Genomic DNA, 26,675 nt, shown 5'->3' on the forward strand with positions numbered 1-26,675 from the left:
GAGCTTAACCCTTTCCCCTCTGCCTCACTGGAACAAGCCACTGGAGCTCAGACGGAGCCTTGAGAGTAGACTCAATTTAATTCTACTAGTAGCTGCATTTCAAAATGACCAGTAGTACCATGTGGACACCTTCAATGGGATATGAACACTGGAAATTCTTGGGTTCTGGGAAGAATTCAGACCTTTTCATACCTATGCAGTTTAGCTGGGGAGCGGGTAAGATTTGACCAAGACAGGCAGCAACAGTGGACAACACATAAGCAAGTCCCAGAACCTTCCCAAATGGTCTTAGCCAGGTGGGAGGGCCAGATAGCAAGCAAAATGAGTCTGAGCATATCTTGTTATGCCTCTCAAGTCAGGGTCATACACCTCCATGATATGCTGAGTATTTCTTTTCCTCTAACTTGAACTTGAGGTGTCTCCCTGGAGCCCTGTCTTGATGGAGTTCCAGAATCCGTGGCTGGGGAAGATACCCTTATGACTCTTGACCAACTCGGTTCCCCTTTAGTTTTACGGGATAGCCACTACCTATGAAAGCCTTTACCCAGAAACTTTCTCTGCAGTGTGCCAGTCCAACATGACACACGAGGGACAGTACAAAACCAACACAAAGAAACATGACACATGCATGAAGTTACAGAATCAGTTTGTATGACTTTAAATTTAAGAGAAAAGACAACAACCGCAGGCCTGTATAATACACACTCACCTGCTCAACCAGTGGGCAGGGAACAAGACAAGACAACTGAAACAAATGAAAACCCAAACAGCAAAAACAACTAGACAGGCATCGGTGCCAAAGTTCCATGGAGTCATGCTGTAAGCAAGAGGTCCTTCTTGTGGCCTGTCTGCACAGTGGATGCCAGCTATGGAGGTCTTCTTGTGAGCCAGGTGCTTGTGAGCTGTCCCATAGAGAGGTAGACATCAGGGTGCTGTACCAATCTGAGTGCATCACACTGAAAACCTGGAAGGAGGCAGTAATAGAAAATGTCGCCACCATTACTAATCCAATTTGTATTAAAATGGAAACTACAACATGCAATTATAATAATCCACTACAATTCACTAGCTAGTACCTCAGTATCAACTGCAAATGGAAGACTATAGTGTTAGTTAGCTGTCTACTATTAGAACAAATACCTGATATAATCAACCTAAAAAGCGAAAAAGTTCATTTGGCTCACAGTTTCCGTAGTTTCAATCCATTGGTTGCTTGTTCCTGTTGATTTGGGACTGTGGTGAGGTAGCACAGGATGAAAGGGAGCATTCAACTCGTGGCAAAAAGAAGAGAACAGGGTATCACAATCGACTTTCAAACTCACACTCCTAATGCTCCCGCCCCACTCCCAGCCTTTTTTAAAGTTTTCAGCATCTCCCAATAGTGCTGCCTGAAGGAGACTTTGAACTCCTGATCCTCCACTCTCCTTTCCCAAATTTGGAGATTTACAGGCATGCGCCACCGTGCCCAGCGAGTTCACAAGTTCTTTACAATTACCACTCTTTGTCCAATGTTTAAAATTTCCAATACAGACTTTAAAATGTTCCTTCTGTGAGACAGAGCCTGTAAGGTATCTTTTAGAAAGCATCAGGATATGAATTGGGGGGGGGGGGAGATAAAAAGACTATTTAAAATTGAAGTCTCTACATTAAAGTAAACTTACAAACAACCTTATTTTTTAATTCCAGTGACAAAATAATAGGAAAACAGACAGCAAACATTAAATCAGTAAAAGTGACTTGCTGAAGAAACAGGTAAGTATCCTATAAACATCTGAAGTTAAACTAAATTTTTCTATTTCATAAGTGGCACCATTACCATCACAAGGTGTCAGCAATCGTTCTACGGGGATCTTTGCCTGATGTCACGCTACACCGGCAGCACAGATAACAACTATGGTGTGTGTGTGTGCAACATATATATTTAGTTTAATATATATTTAATAATTTATGTATGTATAAGTCAAGAAGAACACCTCTTATTTTAAGACATATTAAGATGTCTTACTATACTGAAGGTTTTGGTTTCAATTATACACCCTACTAGAGACGGTTTCTTCCACTAATATAGTAACTCTTACCTTTTAGAACCGAGTAACATCTCTTCAGGAGTGCTGTCAGTTACAAAAACAAGTAACTTCAAAATATTACGACAATATGCAAAAGTAGCAAAAACAAATATAGTCTTTGTGAGTTTACTCTACAACTTAAGGAAGACAGGCCTTGAATCTCTAGTGTGCTGTTTTCCAAAAAGACGATCACTGGAAGTCATCACAAACAGCGGAATTTCAAACAACCTGAAGGAGAACAGACTCAACCAAAGAGGAAACGGTCAAGAACTTATCTCAAAGATGAGATGCAACATTCAACATCACAGTTCTTGGAATCCCAAGGAATTTAAAAAGTATTTTTTGTATCCCATAGTTCCAAGCTGTGCCTTAAATGCTAGGATTCCGGGTGCAGGAAACAGGTGTGTCAGAAACAGTACAAATTCTAGGGATTCCATGTTTTCTGGAACTCTTCAGTAAGATGCAGTTCTACAGAGGCCTTCTTACTTCCTGCCCCTTCATATCACCCCTAGTGAGTCAGGCGTTGGGAGGAGAAAGCACAACACTGTAATAAAGGACTAGCAGACCGTCCTGCATCCCAGCATCCCCTACTGTACACTGGACTTCTTGCAGAGTTTGAAAGTCCTTCAGCAATTGCCCACCGCACATGATATCTACCCGATACGCTGCAGCAAGGTCCATTTTTCTTTTGAGAAATTTTTCTACATGTCCAATGGTTGCATTTCCTGAGACTCGCACAAATTTCATCTGTAGTGGTTTATAATGTTCAATGTCTGCATTAGTGTCCATAGACTCCAGGACTAAAGATATATCAGGTTCACGTGAACTAACACAGGATCCTACAACTCCCTTAGTGTTCCCTTCGCTTGAAGGGCCAGGCTGCGGACAGTTTTGGTTGTAAAATTCATGCCTTCGTTTTTCTTCTTTTTCCTCTAGACCTGCCACTAATTTGTACACTATGTTTTGTAATTGTGGATCCAACCTCAGGCTATTAAGAGGTTTGGCCTCATGCACTACAATGTCGCACTTTGGACATCTGTTGCTATGTTCAAAATGTTTTATGATGCAGCTTTTACAGAAGCTATGGAGACATTCTGTGATGGTTGCTGCATCTATTAAGTAGCCTTTGCAAATGTAACAGGAGATGTGTGGAGTCAGCTGCGAGAGAGGAACGAGATGCTCCTCCTGGTTGGCACCCTCCCACTCCAGGTTAGGAAGCCTGGATCCTGAGGAGCCTTGAGGCCTTGTCTCCCTCCGTGTCAAAGGGCCCTGCCTGGCAACTGAGTGCGCTGTGGCAGTTACTGGAGTTGAGGCCTGGAGTGGGGGTGTCAAGGCCTCTGCTCCCTCCACTCCGGCAGCATCCAGGCTTCCCTCTGGGACCACTCGGTCACCTTCCATGGCTGATTGGGCAGAGCACAAACCTGTAGATTAGAGACAAACCAGGACGCGAAACCACACAGGAAGGTGAGACCGAGATGAGGCGAGGCGACCGAGATGCAAGGCTAGACCGTTGGTCCAGATGAGATCTCGGAGGATCTCGAGGAGATGACCGCGAGACTTAGAGACTCGGGAGGCTGAGCACAAAGCCAGGGAGAACAGAGCAGATTAAGGATGACAACATGTCCCGTGCTAAGAATAAAAGGGCAGAGAGGAAGCAAGCAGAGCAGAGAGGCGCACGGACGCTAACCCGCAAGCCGCTGGGCAAAGGAAGGAGAAGAAGCCGAGCACGGGGTAAGCGAGCCAATGGAGAAATGTCTAAGCCAATCACAAGTTGCGATGCTCAGGACCAGCGCCAGCCTTTCCCAAGGCTTCTTGCTTCACAGAGGGGAGGTGTACGTGTGCGTGTACTTGGGGGGGGGGGGATTGGGAGGGGCACTGGGAGGAGTGAAGGGAGTAGAAGCTGCGGCCTGGATGTATTGTATGAGAGAATAATAAATTTAAAAAAAGCACACAGAAACCGTATTCCTGCCTAAGATTCTGTTTGCCTTAATTTATGCACTCAACACTGAGCTGGATCTCAAGTGATGTTGTATTAGGAATAATAATGATTTTCCCCGGCTGAAGAGATGGTTCAGTGGTTAAGAGCACTGGCTGCTCTTTTAGAGGACCTGAGTTTAATTCCCAGCACCCACAGGACAGCTTACAGCTGTAACTCTAATTCCACAACTTTCCCACAGACATGGATGCAGGCGAAACACCAATGTATGTATATAAATAAATAAATAGATAAATCTTGCCAGGTGGTGGTTGCGCTTGCCGCCTTTAATCCCAGCACTTGGGAGGCAGAAGCAGGTGGATCTCCGAGTTCAAGGCTAGTCTGGACACAAGGCAAGTTCCAGGACAACCAGAGCTATTGCACAGAGAGATCCTGTCTTGAATCCCTCTCACCCATAAATAAATAAGTAAATAAATACATAGCTCATTTAAAACACACAGACACACACAATAAAAAAAATGATGGGGAGGGAGGAGGGGAGTGGGGGAACGGGAGGGCAATGGGAGGAGGAGAGGAAGCGTAAATTTTTTTTAATAAAAATATAAAAATATGATCATTTCTAATTGAGCCCCAAATATGCTCCTCTGGTGAATCACATTTATCCAAGATTATTTTTGTTAGGAAATATGATATTCCTGTTTTGAAACCTGTAAATTTATTTATTTTGAAGAATGATATATTGCCACAATATGAAAAGCTAATTGCTGTTTGAGGACTGCCTACATAAGTCTTTTATTTTTCATTTTTTGAGAGAATGTTTTGCTCTGCAGCCCAGGCTGGCCTTAAACTTAAGGTTCACACGCCTCACCCTCCAGTGCTTTAGGATCAACAGGTATGTGCCACCACACACAACCTTATTTCTTTAATCAGAGCTCTTTTCACTGATTTGTAGGCATTTACTTTTGTTATTAATCATCATTAATATGTCTACCAAATACTTTGTCTCAATGTGTAGGTTTCATTTTTCGTTATCTTAATTGTGTTCCTGTTTGGTTTTGAGACAGAGTCTGGAAATGTAGCCCTGGCTGAGCTGGAACTACTAGGCAGTCTTCTATGTCCAGGATGATGGGATTAAAGATGTGCACCACAAGCCGGGCGGTGGTGGCGCACGCCTTTAATCCTAGCACTCAGGAGGCAGAGGCAGGCTGATCTCTGAGTTCGAGGCCAGCCTGGTCTACAAGAGCTAGTTCCAGGACAGGCTCTAGAAACTACAGGGAAACCCTGTCTCGAAAAACCAAAAAAAAAAAAAAAAAAAAAAAAAGCCAAAATGATGTGCACCACCAAACACAGCTGCTTTGTGTCCTTTGATGTACAGAAATTTTGTTTTTAGGGACAGGGCTTAATGTAGTCAAAGATCAAATTAAAGATGACCTTAAATTGTTGGTCTCTGGCTTCTGTGAACTTTTAGTTTTGCTCTCTGACTTGATATTGTATCTAAGAAATCATCCCCAACTATAATGTAAAGAAGTTCCTCTAGTATTTACTTGTTAACATTTATGGTCTTAACTGGTCTATTTTAGTTTTTGATGCATTTTTAGTTCCTTGTATTTGACACTGTGTGTGTGTGTGTGTGTGTGTGTGATGTCTGTGTGTGCTTCGCTGTTTGTGTGCACTAGAGATTGATATCAGATATCTTCCTCATTCATCACATTCCACCTTATTTTTTGAGACAAGGTCCATCACTGAACCCGAAGCTCGCAGGTCCAGTGGCGCTGGTTGGCTATTGACTCTGGGATCCACTTATCTCTGCCTCCCCAGCAATGATATGCCAGATGTGTGCCAATGTGCTCTTATGTGGATTCTAGAGATCTGGATCCAAGTCCTGTGCTTCTCCAGCACTTCACCTACCAAGCCATTTCCCTGGCCCTTGAGTTTTTTGTTTTTTCTTTTTTGTGAGACAGGGTTTCCCTGTAGCTTTGTATCCTGTTCTGGAACTAGCTTTTGTAGACCATGCTGACCTTGAATTTACAGAGATTCACCTGCCTCTGATTCCCAAGTGCTGGGATTAAAGGTGTGTGCCACCACCGCCTGGCTGAGTTCATTTTTTATATCATGGAAGATAAGGACTCTGCCTCACTCTTTTGTATGTGAACAGGCTGCTTAGCTGAAAACCTTTGTTTTTGAAAGTATTCTTTTCCCATTAAGTTGTCTTGGCATTCTAGTTAAAAATTATTTGACCACACACATGAGGGTTAATTTCCAGGATGTTTATGTTAGCTATACTAACTAGTTTCAGTGGGAGATTATTTTTTTTTGTCCATTCAGTACTTTTTTCCAATATAATATTTTTATTGATTATTTAGAAATTTCACATCATGCATCCCAATCACACTCATTTCTCAGTCTTCCCAGATCTGCCCCTAACCCTTGTGGCTTTCCCCCAAAAAAGAAGAGAAAAACAAAACTAAAGAAAGCAAAAACATAGTCGGGCAGTGGTGGCACACACCTTTAATCCCAGCACTCAGGAGGCAGAGACAGGCGGATCTCTGTGAGTTCGAGGCCAACCTGGTCTACAGAGTGAGTTCCAGGACAGGCTCCAAAGCTACAGCAAAACCCTGTCTCAGAAAAAGAGAGAGAGAGAGAGAGAGAGAACACAAATCCAGTTTGTGTTTGCCTATACTGTATATATACTGCCTATACAGTGCATACACTGGAGCAAGGTTAAACACCCTGTGTCCAGCCCCTTAAAGATAACTGAGTTCTTCCTCCACTTACACCCCTGTCAGAAGCCCTCAGTTGTGGAGAGCTACACTTCAGCATCCTTATTATACTTTTTAAGAATTCTCTTCGATGGTTTCCTCTCTAGGCTATTACTTTTTGAGGGTGGAGGTGGGGAGGGAGTAGGGGTTGTCACAGAAGCTTTCCATGCCCCTCTTTCTCGACTGTGAGTCTGCAGTCATCTCATCGATACCACTGAAGAAGTAGCTTTTTTGCCCTTGACAGTCAGTGAGAGCACATATTATGAACTTCCCCATGGTTTCTGGTGAGCAGCATGGACCACAGACATTTGCATGGCTTCCCGGAGTCAACACATGCCAGAGACTTCAGCATGGTCTGTGGTGCAATTATCTCTGTTTCACTCACCACTCCAGTCCTCCATCTTAATGGCATTGGAAACTGCAGTGTGTCACACAGTATAAATATTTTGCCCAAACAGCAGTATGTCAGTATTCATGAGAATCAGTGTTTGATCTGTTTCAAGGTTTCTGGTTTCTGAAGCACTAGACCAAATACTGGACCGTTGCTGAGACTTGTCTGGACATCCTGCTGTTGCCCAGTGTCAGGGTGATGTTGCAGGGAGGCAGGGCATCCAGGTGAAGGTTCCCTGCGAGCTCTTGGCTGCTGCACACTTCGCTGCCCTCAATGCCTGTCCCGACAGGCTTGCCACACTCGAGTCTGTGCTTGTAGCAGCTCCATTACCCTGAGCAGCATGGAATGCAGGCACAGAAGCTACATGCTAAGGTCTGGCTGGTGGGCTCGGGCCAGCCCTATTCAGTAATGGCATGTTTCCAAGGGAGCTCCAGGCTGCCACGCACCACTCTGTCCTATGTGCCAGCAGCTGGGCACACATGTGCTCGTACGCTTTGGGCTGCACAGTTGCCCCGTGCTTTCTGACTCCTAGCAGGGTAAGCAGCACATGCTGCAGTCGCCGCTGGTGGGTCTAGGGCCTGCCCTAATCAGTATTGAGTTGTTTCTGCAAGCATGACTTTTGTGCTTGCGGTCTGCCGACTGAGACACCTTGGCAATGGGTGTAGATTTGTCATTCTCTGCTGTTCACGGCTCTCTGTTTTGCCATTTTTCTTTCCAGTTTCATGCGTCTACTTTTTAAATGCATCTTCCCGTAAGACAAACCCTTTTTTCCGTTTTAGGTTGTTCTGGAGCTACTGTGGGCTCTGTGGGCTCAGCTGCATTACTCTTCAGAGCCTCCACGGGTCTCTCTGACTCATGGAGCTCCACGCCAGCCACTCTCTCTCTCGTTTTTCCTTCAGTGGGAGATTTCTTAAGTTCCCCCAATGTATCAAGTTTAATGTATAATTGCTCAGCATTGTAAGTTTAAGTTTTCCCTCTTTGTCTTATAACACCGAGAAAAAATACAGAATAGGTACAATGCATTGACTATAGCTGATGGGATTTTTTTTCTCATTCCTCAGAAACCAGAGCTTCATAGTTTCATCAAGTTCTCCCTCCAACCACACTACAAAATACCCTCTCTCAGCCGGGCAGCAGTGGTGGCTCACACATTTAATCCCAGCACTTGAGAGGTAGAGACAGGCAGTGTTTGAGTTTGAGGTCAGCCTGGTCTCCAGGGCAAGTTTCAGGACAGCTAAGACCACACAGAAAAACCCTGTCTTGGAAAACCAAAAACCCCAAAACAAAACCAAAAGTCCTCCTCTCCTTTCTTTCTTTCTGAGCGTGCATGTGCACATGTTCTCACAAAGCAGGTGGAGGTGGACTCCAGGACCTTCTACATGCTAGGAGCCTCTGGCATTGAACTACACCCCCAGCCCTCATTTCTTTACTAACTCTGTCTTCTAATTTCTTGATATATATTTATATACAATTTTCTGCCAACAGTTTCTGGCTTTCCTTCTGAAAAGATCCTGCAGACATTCCTAAAGAGCCAACCTCAAAACCTCCGTGTGGAACTTCCTTAAGGTTCAAGAATTGTCACCATCTGACCAGCATTCCTTGTTATTCACTTCTGTCTCCAACTCGTCCCTTGTGCCCTCTTGCTGTCAAATCTGATGGAATTCGCTGAGAGCGACCCTTCATGCACCCAGAGTGTACAGCTTGACCTCAGGTAATAGCGATCCATACTTGTAGATATTTTCCACACTGTCTTATAGAGGCACAGGGTCCAGGTCCACACATGTGAGTCGGCCTCTGGTCATCAGGGCAGCTGTCTGGCCATCCTTCCGAGCTTTTTTCAGGGTCTGTAGGAAGTTGCTGAGGATTGGGATCCAACTATTTCACAGCTTCAGGCCCAACAAACCTGGCATCCACGCGGTGCTCAAAGTTCCCATCGCCCACAAGGGATGAACTTTGCCAGGTGCCTCTGCTGTTCTGCACAGAGGACAGGACTTCCCTTCTGAGCCATTTCCTAGGTGTGAGCTGTCTGGGGACAGCCCAGTCTAGGGAGGAGCATCTCTCAGTGTTCGGCCTGTGTGCATTTCTGGGTCTCTTCAGAAGCGAGAGCCCTGCTGGTCTATGCTGAAGTTTGCTTTGAGACAGGCTCTCACTCACCTTGTTACTCAGGCTGAATTTGGACTGGAGATTCTCCTGCATCAGGTCCCCAGTAGCAGGATTACAGACATCCCACTATGCTGAGCTCTACTCTCGGTATGGGGAACTGTGCTTTTTAGGAAGGTCTCAAGTGCCCTTTGTACTTTTCATCCATGGGCTTTGGAAAGCCCCGGATGTGCACCTTGGTATGTTTGGGGCTGCCTGTGGTGAGCTGGTGAAAGCTTTGATGTGCACTTCCTTGTGGAGGCGGCCCCTTTAAGGGAGGAGGGGAAGCTGCTGTGCTGAGTCCTGCAGCCAGCAGGGTTGCCTAGCTGGCAGCCACAGCTCTGGCTCAGACTCTGTTTATGGCTGCTGTGTCTCCTAGGAGGAGATCTGGCCTGTCTTGCCTGCCTGAATAGTGCTCCTTCCTGTATGCAGGCAGCAGTGGTAGAAGTTTCAGTGCACAGGCCGATGGCTCACCCCTCCTCCACCCCTGCCCTACCCGACTTTTTTTTTTTTTTTTTTTTTAAACCTGGGCAAGTCTTCATTATGCTTGCTACTGCTACTGGCTCTGGCACCGTGCCAAGAAGTGTCTAAATTTTTTTTTTCCGGGTACTGCAAGCATATCTTACTTTTTAAAAGCCCATCTTGCGGTTCCCCAAACCGCATGCACATAGTGATAGACTCAAAATCATGGATTAGTGCAGCGTTATGAAGTCAGGAATCTTATGCTAGGATATCTGGCCAGATGGAAATGCTGCATTTCCGTCCGCGTGGTGTGGGTGTGGGTGGGGGGAGGGGGCAGAATGTAAGCCCAGAAACCCAGAAGAGGAAGCTGGACAGTCAGGAGATGAAGGACACTGGGCCTACCTAGGGAGCTGGAGGCCAGCCTGGGTTGCATCAGACACTGCTGTCAGCAACAAGAAACTGCCACAAAGAAAAGGCTGAGTTTTCTTGCACTGCCTGGCTTATGCAAGGAGTTGTTGCACACATTCCCCTTCATCTTTCTCTCAGAGGAGAAGCTGTGAGACAGGCGCTTCCTTTCTCAGTTGGCCGCCCTACTGAAACAGTGCTAGTCCTACGCTGAGGGGTAGGCACTGAAATCTGTGAGACAAGCAGCTTTTGTATCCAGAGCCTCAGGCTGAGCCAGCTGCAAGAGTTTGGGTGACTGCCATACTCCTTTGACATCGGCCTTTGTAATTCCTGGCCTAGTGCTGCTAGTGTGTGCTCTAACTTTCTTCCCCACTGCAATTTTTTCCTATCTGGAGTTCAGTGGCTCCTTTTCTAATGTCACATACATAAAACACCTGTGACATCTGCACTTAAATATGAGTGCCACAGAGGCAATTACACAGTGTAATCCTTCTGTGGGGGTTGTTGTTGGTACCCGGAGAGGAGATGACCTGTCCTTTTCAAGCAGAATATTGTTTATTGTGTGCGGCAATTTGTTATATCACCACTACTATTTAGTGGGTATTTAGAGGCTCGTGTTCGTATTTTTTGTAAACAAAATTTCCTGAAATGAAACTGCCTCTTGCTGTGAACAAAAAGCTACTTTTAGCCTTCTAGAACTGCCATTCCTTGCCCTGCTCTGTATCTGACCTAACATCTTGTGATAATAAATAAAAGCCTCGAGAAGCTATTAATGGGACATTAGCTTCTGCCAATCCAGATAATGAGAATGCCACCAGATAAGATCGTGGGCCTATAAATAGCTCCCCCCTCGTATTCTACCTAATGTATTTTAAACTTGCCTTGATGCATGGCCTTCTTTGTTCTGTATAACTATAAAACCATCAAGAAACTAGTTTCACATTAGAAAATGGGATTTGGGTAACCTAAATCTGTTTTCCTGGGCCATGGTTATTCAAAATAGCCCCGGAATAAACTATCTCCTATTCCTTTTAAGATGAGAGCATCAGTGGATTAAATAATCCTGCTTTATTCTATTTTAGTCAAGGTTATTATTGCTATGATGAAACACCATGACCAAAACTACTTGGGGATGAAAGGGTTTATTTGACTTGCTCATCACTGTTCATCATTGAGTGAAAACAAGGCAATAACTCAGACTGGGTGGGAACCAGGAGGCAGGAGCTGATGAAGAGGCCATAATGGAATGCTGCTTACTGGCTTGCTCTATGTGGGTTGCTCAACCTGCTTTTTTAATAGAACCCTAGACTACTAGTCCAGGACCACCCACCTCCATCAATCACTAATTAAGAAAATGCCCTGTATACAGGCTTATCTACAGCCCAGTCTTATGGAAGTATTTTCTCCTTTGAGACACCTCCTCTCTGACGACTCTAACTTGTGTCAAGTTGACATAAAACTAGCCAGCACAAATTCTGAGCCTCTAATGCAGGTGAATATTATCTCATTTTACAGATGAGAAAAGAAAGGCATAGAGAACAACTCCTCTCGATCTTACAGCTAGCCACTGGGCCACATAGCCTTTAACTTCCTCCACACATCAAACACTGGACCACACTTGCCCCAGGTATATAGACTAGATCTCAGAATGATGCAGACCAGGTTTGTGACCAGCTCTAGGTCCCTGCTAGAAGCAATTTATAAACAGAGTGTTTCATATACTTCTGGGATGAAAAGTAGACAGGGGGAAAATGTCCCATATAAGGACGACATACATACCAGGGCACAGAATATATCATATTCCAACATATACAACCAGGCATGGTAGCTTCTGTCTATAAACCCAGTCCTGGGGAAGATTAGGCAGGAGGACTACCATGAGTTTTAGGCCACCCTAGCCCACATACACTCAGAAAAACAAAAGAGGAATGGGGGTATGATTCTATGGTCCAGCACTTGCCTATATGTGCAAGGCCCTGCTATGAGGAGCTTTGTAAACACGTACAGATAATCAAACCTAAAACACCAATGTAAAATCTATAATCTTCATTCTACTGGTTATTAAACCAAGGGTAGGATTTCACACATCGTAGGCAAGCACCCTACAAATTATTTCTCTTTTTGTTTGCTGTTTTTAAGAGACAGGGTTTCTCTATGTAGCCCCTGACTGTCCTGGAGCTTTCTGTGTAAGCCAGACTCAGCTTGAACTCACAGAGCTCCTCCTGCCTCTGTGTCTGAGTACTGGGATTAATGGTGTGTGTCAGTATGCCCAAACTGAGTTACATCTTTAACTTAATTTTTTTTGGACACAGGGTTTCTTTATGTAACAGTTCTGGATGTACTGGAACTCACTCTGTAGACAGGCTGGCCTCTAACTCAGAGATCCACCTGCCTCTGCCTCCTGAATGCTGGGATTAATGGCGTGCACCACCACTGCCTGACTTTAACTTGAAATTTTTTTAGTTTAAATGTTCAAGGCATCTTCCTACTGATTCCCAGACTTCCTTCATTTGGGTGTGTAGCCCAGGGAGGCCTTGCAGTAGCCTTCTATCCTTCTGCCTCAGGAATAGTTGGGGTTACAGGCTGGGCCACTAGGCCTACTTAAGACCCGAACTCTTAAAACTCTTAGGGAAGAACTTAATACAGGTCCTGGACAAGGATTAGGGTTCACGCATTGGAGGGGTGGGAGTTATCTTGCTTTCGCACGGTCAACAAAATCAAAATCAGATTCCAAATTGACAGAACATACTGCAAGAATATACGTGCTAAGGAGTTAATGTCCCGAATAGCTAAGGAAGTCGGACAACTAAATCCCAAACAGAACAAAACAAGCAACTTAATTAAAATATTAGTAAAAGGACTGAGAAGCCACTACTCAAGAAATGTGTGGAAAGGGTCTCTGATCATCAGAGAATGGCAGACTATCTCCACAGTTAGATGTCAGCATCACATCAGATGTGGCGTCTCAAAAAAGCAATCACACAATCCAGAGGATTTCAGCAAAGCCAAACATTTTCTTCCTGCTGAAGGGTCCATAGTCCTGCCAAATCCAACAGGAAAGCACACCCACTGTGGCTCCATCCTGGTCTTTTTTTACGGCGGGGGGACGAGGTGTTTCAGGGAATGTGAGTGGTCACATTCTCATGTGATTAGCTAATACAGAGATATGCACCATTTCAAGGGAGAAATGCTTCGAGCACATTTTGTTTATTTGTTTTCTCAGACAGGGTCTCACTGGGTAGCTTTGGCTGTCTTTGAACTCACTCTGCAGTCCAGGCTGGCCTTGAACTCATAGAGATCCATCTGCTATCTCCTGAGTGCTGGGATTAAAGGTGTGTACCACCATATCTGGCTTTTGAGCATACATTTTTATTTCAAGAACTGTTGACCCTGAAGGAGGTGGTGATTAGACCATAACCCTGTTATTTGTAACAAACAACAGAGCCAGGAGGAGGTAGAGGGGCAGGGAGAGGAAGGACTCAGGGCCAATGAAATCTGAATTTTAATGGGTCCATAGTCTAGAGACAATCCATTTGGCCTCATCATCTGTGGCTTTGGCTTTCTCAACCTGGGTATAGTGGATCCATCGTGCAACACCAGCTACTTTCACGGCTACACAGGAGTGGAGAGAATCACCATGTATGGTCTTTTTAAAGTTGGTTTCAGGGCCCCTTTAGTTATCCACTTGGCCCAGGCAGTATTACTGGGCTTGAACGAGGGAAACTGGTCAGGGACCCAGAAGTTGGTTGGGTCTGTCAGACAGTCTGATGCCAAACTTTATGGAGGACTGGAGGGCATGTGGTGACTAGTTTTATCTTAAATGAAGCTGTTCCCATCTGTGGTGAGCACTGTATCGTCATCTTTCAGGGGTTATCATCTGAAACAGTCATGGATGTACACCTGCTGGTTGTTATTAAGCAAGAGGATCGATGGTAATGTGTTGCACACCAGGCTATGGAAGCCTGTTACCTCCGAGCCCACACCTTGGAGTGTCACCTACACCCGAGGCTCGGGCAGCACCCTTGAGACCTCAGCCAAGCAAGAAACTCACACCAGCCACAGCTCACACCCCTCAGGCCTGAACAGCACCGGCCTCAGGACTAGTCCAGCTCTCGAATACCATCCCTCATCTAAAGACACCATGTGGGTATATGACTGTGGCCTAAAGAATAACAGAAGCTCCCCACTAATCACAAGACATAAAGGTTCAATACAATTTCTTAGCCCTGTTGACTGTTGATCTCCTGGTGTCCCCCTCAGAGGGGTACTTACATGCAAGGTAGAATGACCTGTCATTTGTCGGAGTGCTGCCTTTGCCTCAGCAGAGAGAAGTGAACGGCATGGAGGCATGGGAGATGAGGACCCGAAGGCCTATGCTGGTCAGGCCTGAGGGGTGTGAGCTGTGACTGGTGTGAGCTTCCTGCTTGACTGAGGTCTCAGGGTGCTGTCCAAGCCTCGGGTGTAGATGACACTCCGAGGTGTGGGCTCAGAGGTAATAGGCTTCCCTAGCCTGGTGTGCAACAGCAGTGGGTCTCTCAAACCAGACTTGGGAGTGGTCCAGGAATAGGGCCTTGTATTAGATCACACAGGCATTAGACAACCAGAGTTCTGATGCTCTTTGGAGGAGGGCCTCAGCTTCATGGAGGACTGTGAGTATAAGATTCTGACCCAGAGTTAACCTGTTGGCTTTTTTCATGAAACTAGCAGTAGCCGCCACAGCTCTTAGACATGTGGGCCATCCTGTGCCTACAGGGTCCAATCATTTGTACAGGTATGTCACAGGGCATTTCAATAGCTCCAAAGTTTCGGTTAAAACCCTTTTAGTACAATGCCTTTTGTTTCATGAAAGAACAGATGAAAAGGCTCTGAGACATCTGTAAGTGCTAGGGCTCGAGCCGAAGTTGGAGCTGTTTTTAAAATGTCAAGCACCTTTTGCTTAGTTTCAGTCCAGATTAGGGGCTTAGTGCCCCCCTCCCTGGCCTTTGTTATTTCTGCAAACTCTGGTATGCAGAGGCAGCAATACCCAGCAGCACCTAGGAACTCTGGAACCTGTGTCTTATAAGTCTTTGATGTAAGGATCTGAAGGACGGCAGCAATCCTACTCTGAGACACTCTCCTTTCATCTCCCCTCAGCTGGTAGTCAAGCTAGGTAGCTTCTGATGTACAAAGTTGGGCTTTCTTAGCCAATGACACTCTGTTCTGTAGTCCAAGGTCTGTAACTCTTGCAGCAGTTCCTTGGTGGTTATTTTATTTTATTTTATTTTTGGTTTTTCGAGACAGGGTTTCCCTGTAGTTTCTAGAGCCTGTCCTGGAACTAGCTCTTGTAGACCAGGCTGGCCTCGAACTCAGAGATCCGCCTGCCTCTGCCTCCTGAGTGCTGGGATTAAAGGCGTGCGCCACCACCGCCCGGCTTGGTGGTTATTTTATAATCAATCTATTTTGCCTAAGAAACCTCTGACAGAAGGGCAAAAAGTCTGCATTTAGTGTCTTTAAATCATGGGGCAACCTGGTCCAAAAATGCTGCCTATCGTAATCCCTCTCTGGGGGGATTTAAAATCAAAGATGGGTTGATTCACCTCTGCCAATGGGAGGATAAAGAATGCATCTTTCAGGTCCAAGACAGTGCACACCTTTTTCTCTGGAGGAGTCAGACCCATGAGAGTGTGTAGGTTTGGTACTATTGGGTGGATAGTATTGATCTCCTTACTCATTTCCCTCAGATCTTGGACAGGTGTGCAATCCGAGGTCTCAGGATTCTTCACAGGCAGGAGAAGTGGACTCCAGGGTGACTGGCAGGGCACCAGGATGCCTGTCTCCCTAATTTGGGTAATATGAACTGCAATTTTCCCTTTTGCTTCAAGGGTCATTGGGTATTATTTAATCTGCACAGGGATAGCTGAACTGGTTAGTTGAACTTGCTGTTGGGCCAGTCCTGGGGGTTGGTTTCTGCTCAGACTCCCAGGAATCTTTTTTTTTTTTTTTTCGAGACAGGGTTTCTCTGTAGCTTTGGAGCCTGTCCTAGAGCTAGCTTTAGTAGACCAGGCTGGCCTCGAACTCAAGAGATCTGCATGTCTCTGCTCCCAGTGCTGGGATTAAAGGCGTGCGCTACCACCACCCCGGCCCCCCAGGAATCTTTGTTGTTAGTCTGAGAGCTGCTAGTCAAACTGTATCTTTTGGTTGGAGGCAAGATTTTCTGCTAGGAGATATTCTTCTGACAAAGAGCAAGGCACCAAATTTTGCTGGGTATCTAGAAACCTGTATTTCACCACCAGAGAAGGTGATGTGGCTTTCAGTTTATGCAGAAGGCTCATTCCAATCAATTCTCTGTTGTTAAACACACTTTGAGCTATCTCCAGCAACTGGGACCTGTTGAGACCTTTCGATTGTTAAATTTTTTTGTTGTTGCTGTGTTTGTTTTATGAGACAGGGTTTTTTTTATGTAGCCCTGGCTGTCCCAGAACTTGTTACGTGTGTAGCCCAGGCTGGCCTTGAACTCACAAGAGAGATCTGCCTGACCTGTCTCCTGAGTGCTAGGATTAAGGTCATGTGCCTCCACCACCTGGTTATAACTTTTTTTCTAATATCTGGGACTGGGTGACAAAGGTAATCTTTTTAGCAATTGTCTTTAATCATTCTAAAAAGGGTCTAGTGAAAATTGCTTAAAGTCTCATTACTGTTGGACAGATGGGAAAATCCATTCTATCCAGGCTGTATTGTCTGGCAGCAATTGTCCGGCCTGTCTTGGGAGCGGTTTTTCAGAGAATGGTGGGTTTTGAGTTTTCCAGTTATACAGATCAGTGATTGAAAAGCAGACACAAATTATGAAAGTATAAAGAGTGGAACCCCACCTCCCACCCCACCCTGCATGGCCCTGGGGAACTTTCCCCCTCCTCTGGGGATACTTAGAGCAGGTGTTGGGGATGGAGCAGAAGGAGTGAGAGGCTTGGGGAACTATTTCTCCCTCCCAGTAGGCATCCCACTTAGATGGCTGGAGGACCCCTCCCAGCCTCCACACAGGGACTGGGACCTGACTGAGAGGGAGTTCAGCAACAAACAAGGGAGCACTCAGGGAGTAGACAGGTGGGGGTTTGAGGGTTTCTTTGGGCAACCTGATAGAGACAATAGGATTCAGGTCCCCAGCAAGAGGACACAGGTCCTTAAGTGGGGTGAGGGTGGGGTGGTTCTCATACCAGAGAAAGCCACTAGTCAATACAGGGAAACAGAACTGACGGAAACACATAGAAAGAACTCACAAAGAGACACACAGAAAAGACAACCGGTGCAGTCACCCCGCAGTCATACATCTGAACAGACCAGGAGAATCCAGTCATGGCTCACACAGATCCTGGACAACAAGGCTGGGGTGTGCACCTCCTAGGATGGGAATCTGTCCCCAAGATCCTTGGTCTCAGAAAGAGCTGTACAATTGGCACCAAGTTGTAGAAATGGACCTAAGGTCTCAAGACAATGACTGGCCACATTATCCAAGTTAGACAAAAGATTTTCCTTCTGCAGAAAAGGGGCATAGCTGTGCCAAATCAATTAGGCAAGCACACCCAGTGGGGGCCTACAGGATTTTATTTTTAAGAGAAAGGATCCCGTGCCTCTCATTCTTATACAATTTGCAGATTCTAGGGAGAAATGAAACCTGAGCACATATTTTGATTTCAAGAATTGCTGACTCTGAGTGAATTTGAGTTTCTGCCAAGCAGTTTCTTTATTAAACACACACACACACAATGGCACAGGAGTTTTATCTTATTTAACTCTTTCATAGAAAATCCAGTACATTTCTTGTACATTTCCCACAGCCTCACAACCTGCAACAAAAGAAAAAATAACATACATTAAAAGGCCAAGGAGATTAGAGGATGCTGGTACACTGAATGGAAATGCAACTTGGCCTATAACAGTATAGAAAGTACCGGAAAAAATTACAGAGGAACTCACAAATGAAACCAGAACCCTGCGGAGAGACCAGCAGTTCATGGTCAGGGTAACTTTATTTATAATAGCCAGATATGGAATACACCAGATGAATGGATAGAAGACATGTATTAGCTGGGCATGGTGGGCTTCCACCTGTAATTCCAGTACTCAGAAGTTAAGGCACATGAGGCACACGCCTTTAGTTCCAGCACTCAGGAGGCAGAGAGACTGGTGGATGTGAGTTGAGGCAAGTCTGGTCTGCCAGAGTGAGAGTGAGTTCTAGGACAGTCAGAGCTGCTGCTGCACACAGTAAGACCCTTCAAAAAGAGAGTCAGGAAAATCTCTACGAGTTCAAGGCCAACTTGGCTATGCAGTGAATTTCTGGTCAGCCTGAGCTATACTGGTGAGAACCTGTCTCAATAAATCAACTATTGGCTTAGGGCTAGAGCTCAGCTGGTAGAGTACCTAGCACAGAGGAGCCCTAGGTTTCAGTGTCCATACCTTATAAATCCAGATATAATTAAGTACCATTAGATGACTAAAACTGTGTTTATAGACATGATAAATATAAATATAATTTATGTACAAACACAAATTGAGGGAGAGCCAATTTATATCTCCCATTATATAATCTTTTGTGTATGATATCAAATGTAAACCTAAATCAAGTAAATCAAAATAAGCTTGAAAAAAAAAACCTTAAAGTTTGCTAGTATAAAAATAATATTTAAGCCAGGCACTGGTGACACACCAACGCCGTTATAAATCCCAGTACTCAGGAGGCAGTGCAGATATATGTGAGTTGAGGTCAGCCTGGTCTACAGAGTGGAGTTCTAGGACAGCCAGGATCACACGGTAAAACATTTGTCTTGAAAATCAAAAAATGAAAAACCAACCAAAGGGAACAACAACAAAAAGAATTACCATAGGATCCAAACAGCTTATATGCTTATTTTTACTTCTAGTTACGTAATAAATAATTAAAAAAATATATGTTCAGTTCACATGGAGCCTGGGGTCCTGGGCTGCACCTGTGGCCTTTTTGGTGTCCAGGGCCATGCCACTGTCAGAGCCAAGCTGGTATGAGTGGCCTGTGCTGCCAACCTGGACCATGGTGTCCTCTGAGCCCTGACTGCTGCTTAGGGGACATGTCTGGGTCCATGAACCTACAGCGGTCAGGGTATGTCTGTCTGTGGCTCCTGTTGCACCAAGGGCCGTGTGGTTGCTTAGGGGTCTGATCAACCACCTGGGACCATGTTGATGCCCAAGGGCCATGCTGCAGCAGGGGCCATACAGATCTGAGTGGCACATACTCATAACTGGCCATGGTGACAACCCGGGCTAGGGCTGCTACTGGGGACGGTATCTGGGTCTGTGGCCCTACTGCAGCCAGCCAGGGTCGGTGTTGATGTCCGTGGCTCCTGTTGCTTTTGAGGGCCATTCAGATTTTTGGTGTCTGGGCTGACACCTGGTGCCACGTTGGTGTCCGAGAGCCATGCTGCCACTGGCGCCATGCCAATTTGGGTGGCCTGTGCTTCCACACAAAGCCAGGATGTCATCTGGTCAGAGCTTCTGCCAGTGGGTCATGTCAGGTTTCATGGTTCTGCAGTAGCTGGGGTCTGTGTTGATGTCTGTGACTTGTGTCACCTCAGGGGAACATAGGAACCATTCATGATGAAATAGGAGGGCCATCCTGAGCCGGCCACATCCCTCACTGGAGAGCTGGCACCTGCACTAGAGAGAGATGGTCCTAACCCTCACCACAGGCTAGGAAAAACTGATCCTGAGGGCATGGGCATTGGGGATCTGGCTCCACCCTTTACCCGAGACTGGCTGTTCCGGTGGCCTGGAGTGACAAGTTCAGCTACCACTCAGGCCCACAGTTGGGCTTTATGTTGGCCCACCCTAACATCTACCCCTTCTAGGACCTGCTGGAGCTCATGAAGGGACTGGTCCTGTCAAATGATACCCGCAGTGTTGGGACTAATGAGTCCTTGGGACAGCTGGGGATAACCGAGAGGAGTCTCGGTGAGAATCCAGTGAAGACGGTGTACCGGAAACCAAAGGCCTTGAACCAGACCAGTGACTCATTGCAATGAACATTTGCGAGTAAAGCTGATTGGACAAAGGGGTATACTAAGTGATACATCGAGAGTCCCCATGCCACCAGGACGAATGAAGAGGTGTTGGAGAGGTGGGAAAGATGGAGAAGTGAAGAGGTTTTTGTTTGGTTGGTCTTGATTTTTTAAGAATTTTCTTTTGGTGGGGGTTCTTCAGGGGTGAGAGTTGGATATGGGAGACTGGGGGGTGAGTGGAATTAGGATCTAACCTGTGAAATTTCAAAAAAATCAATAAAGAAATTATATTAAGCCAAGCAGTGGTGGCGCACACCTTTAATCCCAGCACTTGGGAGGCAGGGGAAGGTGGATCTCAGTGAGTTTGAGGCCAGCCTGGTCTACAAAGTGAGTTCCACGACAGCCAGGCCCATTATACAGAGAAACCCTGTCAAGAAATTATGTTAAATTAATATATGTGTATGTGTGTCTGTGCAATTATTTGTGCACAAGTAATGATCATGGTGTCAATGTGGAACTCATAAATATTCTCTCTACAAAGCTTCTGACCACACTGACTTATAGGAATTACTTGAGCCAGAACAGCCAACTCCAGGAGAGGACTTTTCAGATTCCCAGAGTCCTTTCTATCCTAAACCTGCTGCTAAAAAGATAACTCGAGGACCTGTGCCACACTGACACAATAGCGGACAAAGGACTGCCTGGCTCAGACTGCAGAATGGGAATGTCTCAAAAGGACACACACGGAGGTGGCTGTGTGCCAACAGTGACAAATCAGCTAAAGAGCCACCTCATCTGCTCGTCAATGTGAAGCAGCAGCATCACATAGAAACTTCAACCTCTAGATTGACCTCTGTCATCCAAGACAATAAGTAATAAGGTAATAAGGGTACTTTTATCTGAATCTTGATCTACAGGAAGAAAAGCCCCCAGGACACCTCAGGAAGAATGACCTTCAGAGTTTGCTCTACCTCTTGTGAGGTTCACCACAGGTTTTGCTCCAGAAGTAGCTCATTTCTTTTTAAAGAAATGTGTATCCATGCCGGGTGGTGGTGGCGCACGCCTTTAATCCCAGCACTCGGGAGGCAGAGGCAGGCGGATCTCTGTGAGTTCGAGACCAGCCTGGTCTACAAGAGCTAGTTCCAGGACAGGCTCCAAAGCTACAGAGAAACCCTGTCTCGAAAAACCAAAAAAAAAAAAAAAAAAAAAAAAAAAAAAAAAAAAAAAAAAGAAATGTGTATCCATTTATCACCTGACGGGTATTTATATGAATTCCACAAACAACCTCTAGTGGCTGCAAACATAAAGAGAAACACAATTTTAAAAAAGAAAGACAAAAACAAAAAATCTAAACTAAAGAACAAAAACAACTACAAAAAACAAAACGAAACCTGATGCTACTGGTAGCTATACGTCCAAAGGGCAAAAAGAGGAAGTCTGAACTTTAATTACTAAGTAAACACCACATGTGGGGAGCACAGCGCTTCTCCAGATTCCTTACCATTCTGTAAGCAAACACTAGAGGAGACAAACACGAAGCTGAAATCAAATTACCGACATGTATCATTTTAATGCTAACATGATAAACTGTGCTCATGGATTCATCATATTGATGCAAGGTTTTGAGATCAATGAGATCTTTTTACAGCCCACTGGTGCGTGAAATGAGGACCTGAGATGGTGGACACTCACATTCATCAAAAGTTGTCCTGCCAGTGGCTCTGAGCTCACTGTTATACCAACACAATTACTAACACAGACTTTTGTGGGAGTGTGTAATATGGCAAGCAGGATTTATTTATTTATTTATTCATTCATTTATTTAGGATTGTTTGTTTGTTTGTTTGGTTGGTTTTGTTGCTTTTTGGATCCAGAGTTCTCTGTGTAGCCCTGGCTGTCCTGGAACTCGCTTTGTAGATCAGGCCGACCTTGAATTCTAAGAGGTTGCCTGCTTCTGCCTCCTTAGTGCTGGGATTAAAGGTGAGAGCCACTGCGGTTGGTGCAAGTAGGATTTACTAAGAATCATAAAAAAGTGAGAGCCGGGCGGTGGTGGCGCACGCCTTTAATCCCAGTACTCGGGAGGCAGAGGCAGACGGATCTCTGTGAGTTCGAGGCCAGCCTGGTCTACAAGAGCTAGCTCCAGGACAGGCTCCAAAGCCACAGAGAAACTCTGTCTCGAAAAACCAAAAAATAAAAAATAAAATAAAATAAAAAATAAAAAATAAAAAAGTGAGAAATTGAGGAAATGTGAGTGGAACTTTCTAGAATTGTGAGGGATTTCCAAAGGGGGGGCATTGAAATCCTTTGTCCATCCATTTTACAGGCCAGTGACAGAAACTGGACAGACTGAGGTAATCTCTATTAAGACTAACTCTCTGGACTGTCATGAGCTGAGCCAACAGAGGAGCCACATCCCCCAGGTTCAATCAGAGATGATCGTTGGACATTTTCTGTCCTGCTCACCCGGTTAGGAGTGTAGAAGGCCCCCAGCCCTCTCGAATTCTGGCTTAGTTGTTAGTCACTTGGCCAGCGTGACTACCTTGTGACTTTGCAGGTGTCTTGTTAATTATACTAAGCTCTCTGACTGTGCTAATTGTTCTTGACTGCCTGCTATTTTTTTTTTACTGGCTGGTTTTGCTACCTTTGACCTTGCAGGTGTCCCGAGTGCTGTTAATATTAAACTTTCTTTGTTCTCACAGTTGCCAAAAAAGCAGCTGCAGTGTTTTGGTTATCTTTTTGCCTATAGCATGGTTTGGGGTCTCTTTCTTGAAATGGTAGTGGTGGGGTTATTCTCACTTACGACTTAGTCTATTATAATCAGCTACACTAGAGCTGATGTATTAAAAGTAGCAATATAATACACCAACAGTACCTAGCATGTGTTTTGCAAAGGGGAAAAGTCTCAGAAAAGCTAGCCAGCCTTTCTTCACTGGCCTTGCTTCTTAGAGCCCCTGTATCGCATCTCAGGCTTACTCGGCTATCTCATACCCAGCTGTAGATACCTTTGCCTCTTCTTGGTGTTTCTGGATTCACTACTTCAATCCTTCCAATGCCTTTTAACCTTACTCTCCATTCCCACTGTAACATACACCTGCAGCCCTCACCATAGGCCCTTTTCCTTACTACCCACTAAGCTGACTCCTGCCTCAACATGTGACTTAATTTTTAGAAAATTACATAATTGCATGCAACTGGAAATTTATATTTTGCATACTAAATTATATATTAAAGAATTTGTGCTATTTCAAGATGATAAAAAAGGGAACAACTAAGTTTTCTCAATATATAATATATATGACCTTAATTTTAGTAATTGCTCAACTATACCTGGGCAGGAATTCATCAGGCTACCCATACTGAGGTTCCCATTACGGTTATACATTGCTTTCTACACATTTGATCTTTCTGTTGTCTTGAATCTTAAGGAATAGGCTTCCTAACTTGTTCTATTCAGTGCCTCTTATATAGCTTTCTATTAGCAGCTTGCTATGACTCTGAAGGGGAAAAAGCACACTTTCTGCAGACTATCTATGAGGTATGGTCAACAGATTTAAATGGTCCCTTTCTTTCCATAGACACATACACACACATACACACACACACACACAAAAGGATGGGAGCCTCCATTGACCAGAAAATCACTATGTAGCCGAAGAGGGCTTTGAATTCTCCATAATCCCTCTGTCTTGTCTCTGGAACAGAATCACAAGCTTGAGCTACCATGACTGCCTCCAGATGGTGTTTACCTTTCTCTAGACTCACAGGTATGACATTATGATAATAGCAAGCTCTTTCAAAGAGATTCCCCTCACCAACTAAGTATATAGGAAGAATGCCCCTGGAGACTGCTAAAGAGGTTGGCCAGCTGCGGAAATGGAAAATGCCTCTCCAGTGCCCCTGGGCACCACGGAGTGCTCAGGAGAACTTACAATGCAGCCCTCCTTGCTTTGGTGGGTCTGCTTCAAGCAGGAGTGCAAGCCTTAGGGCACTTTACAGAGCGGGGGAAGGCTGGCTGAAATCAAAGAGAGAGGCTACCACTCATAAATGGGGCAAGCTGGAATCCCAGGAGTGTGGTAGCTAAACCTCCAAAGAGAGAAGAGAAAAAAAATTTAATTCACAAAGAAATACAAGTCAAAAAAGGACGCAGTGGGGCCTCTTTCTGCTTTTGACAGACCACCTCTGGCCCTACTTAAAAACTCAGCCAGGAGAGTAAACTTCAGACCTTAAACAAGTAAAGAATCAAAGAAGCAACTGCAGTTTAAAGCAAAAGAACTTTGAACCTTAAGGGCTGAGTAAACACTAGGTCTAGCAAACAAATACCAGCCCCAGGTTACTTATTAATTTATTAACAAGCCACTAAATAAAAAAAACAGAAGGCACATTTTCTTCCCGCCGACCCCCCTTTGGTTTATCGAGAAGGGTTTCTCTGTGGCTTTGAACCTATCCCGGAACTCGCTCTGTAGACTAGGCTGGCCTCGAATTCAGAGATCCACTTGCCTCTATCTCCTCTTGAAAGATGGGTGCTGGGATTAAAGGCGTGCAAGACAGGGTTTCTCTGTGTGTAGTTTTGGCTGTCCTGGAACTGACCACGCTGGCCTTGAACTCATCGAGATCTGCCTGCCTCTGCCTCCTGAGTGCTGGGATTAAAGGCTTGCACAACCACAGTTTGTTTTTCTTTTATGCCATGCTGGGAGCTGTGAATGCTAGGAAAGGTCTCTCCCACCTGGCTTCATTCCCAGACCTGATTGGTTTTTGTGTCTTTACAATGTGCATTATAACTGAAATAACAATTGTGAAACTGTTCCAATTGACAAAAGTCACAGAATTAATCATATTGTACCTCAAATTATTATAGTTCTTGGATACTTCTCAAATTTAACTATTTTGATCCCTCTCATCTTTAGGTGGTAACTAAGTATATATAAAGGTGTGCTTGAAATGCTGACCTTTAGCTCTTTGACTAAATTTTTCATAGTTACATTAATGCAGTAAAAGGTGTATACAGCACATAAATGTTCCCACATGAATAATAAAAGTTGGCACAAGTCGTTGGCACATACAAAGTGGCTCAATAAAATGATAATCCAGGTCAGGCATGTGGCTTGCACCTTTAATTTGGGAAGCACAAAGCAGATCTCTGAGTTTGAGGCCTGCTGGGTCTACACAGCAAGACAATGTCTAAAAAAAGAAAGAAAGGCATAATGCAGTTAAAGTAGGGTCTGTAAAGATTAAAGTTATAAAACAAATGATAAAGGGGTCTCACTGCTTCCATTTTGAAAGTCCAATGTATCTGTTTTTCAGTCTAAAGTCCACCAATACATTTCCCTGCGGATGTAAAATGAAGGACACTTCTACTACATACAGCCTTAAGGCTGTTTATTGGCTGTGGGGAAGGCTGTCCCTGCTAGATGGGACCACAGCCTTAAGAAGGTAATAGCAGCCAATACTTTTAAATTTACAGTTCCTGGCTGGAGAGTTGGCTCAATGGTTAAGAGCACTTGTTTTTGGAAAAGACCTGGGTTGGATTCCCAGCATTCCCATGGAGGCTCCCCATTTCCTTGGGTACCAGGCATGCATGTGGTACATAGACATACATACATGCAGGCAAAACACCCATACCACAACATAAAATAAAAATATAGTTAAAAATTACCGATTCCATTCAGATATAGCAATAATTCTTATAACTCTCATGGATGTGCCCAATCAGTTTTATTCAGTGCTCACTTCAACAGATTTTAGGCTGCTTCTGTGTCCAAAGGTCCATAACACACCTTTTCTACACACCCATTTAGTAAGTACAAACAGCTTTGCACATATATGATTTGTGTATGTTGGGTGACACTGTTCCTGGGGCAACATGAACAAATGTTTACTCACCCCTAGATAGTTATCCAAGACAAAATAAAGATACCAAAGTCCTACTTGCTGAAGCACAGGGTTTTATTGGGGTTACTTACAGGTATGGGTGAGGATTTACTTAGGGGAGCAGCAGTGACTCTAAGGCAGCCACATCACCAAAGCCCACTCCGGCACGGACGACGATAGCTCATGAAAGCTGGGATGCTAGGCTCACTGTACCACATGCAAGCCGCTAATCAATGAAGATTACAGAAGACTGGCTGCTCTCTGCTTCTCTTAGGCAGCTTTGCTGGTCTAAGGATGTCCAGCAGCAGTCTTTATTGCTTATATAAACAAGCTTGGGGAAAGAGCGGCCTGGTGCGTCTGGTTAGCTCAGGGACTTCCTGAGTCTAAGGAGCCTCCCTTTAGAAATCCTTGCGTCTTAATGATGGAATATATCAATTTGCAGAATTTGCAAAGCACTATGGTGTGTGTGTGTGTGTGTGTGTGTGCGCGCGCGGTGTGATCACATACAGTACGTTTACATTTTGGTGAATGCAAAGCCAAAATAAACACAGTCAAGACACAAAAGAGTGGATAAATATTCATTACCTCCATGCAGTAGGCAAAGAGAGCAAGGGAGTCATTTCCAAAGTGATGCTCGCCACAGAC

At 44.9% G+C, this 26,675-nt stretch overlaps 1 protein-coding gene across 2 annotated transcripts; it reads right to left on the reverse strand.

Moving 5' to 3' along the window:
- Positions 1-629: 629 nt before the first annotated feature.
- LOC119804800 (polycomb group RING finger protein 6-like) lies at positions 630-4,373 on the reverse strand. Of its 2 annotated transcripts, XM_038316491.1 has the most exons (3): positions 2,079-4,373; positions 1,185-1,271; positions 630-964 (listed from the first exon to the last, which is right to left on the reverse strand). In XM_038316491.1, the coding sequence occupies exon 1, from the start codon at positions 3,462-3,464 to the stop codon at positions 2,583-2,585; it is 882 nt and encodes a 293-aa protein (XP_038172419.1). In that variant the 5' UTR covers positions 3,465-4,373; the 3' UTR covers positions 630-964; positions 1,185-1,271; positions 2,079-2,582. The 2 variants fall into 2 exon arrangements, with proteins under 2 accessions (XP_038172419.1, XP_038172417.1); XM_038316489.1 differs by having other exon boundaries at positions 1,185-4,373.
- Positions 4,374-26,675: the final 22,302 nt, after the last annotated feature.

Source organism: Arvicola amphibius, chromosome X, assembly GCF_903992535.2.
Source record: "Arvicola amphibius chromosome X, mArvAmp1.2, whole genome shotgun sequence".
In the NCBI taxonomy this organism is placed as follows: Eukaryota; Metazoa; Chordata; class Mammalia; order Rodentia; family Cricetidae; genus Arvicola; species Arvicola amphibius.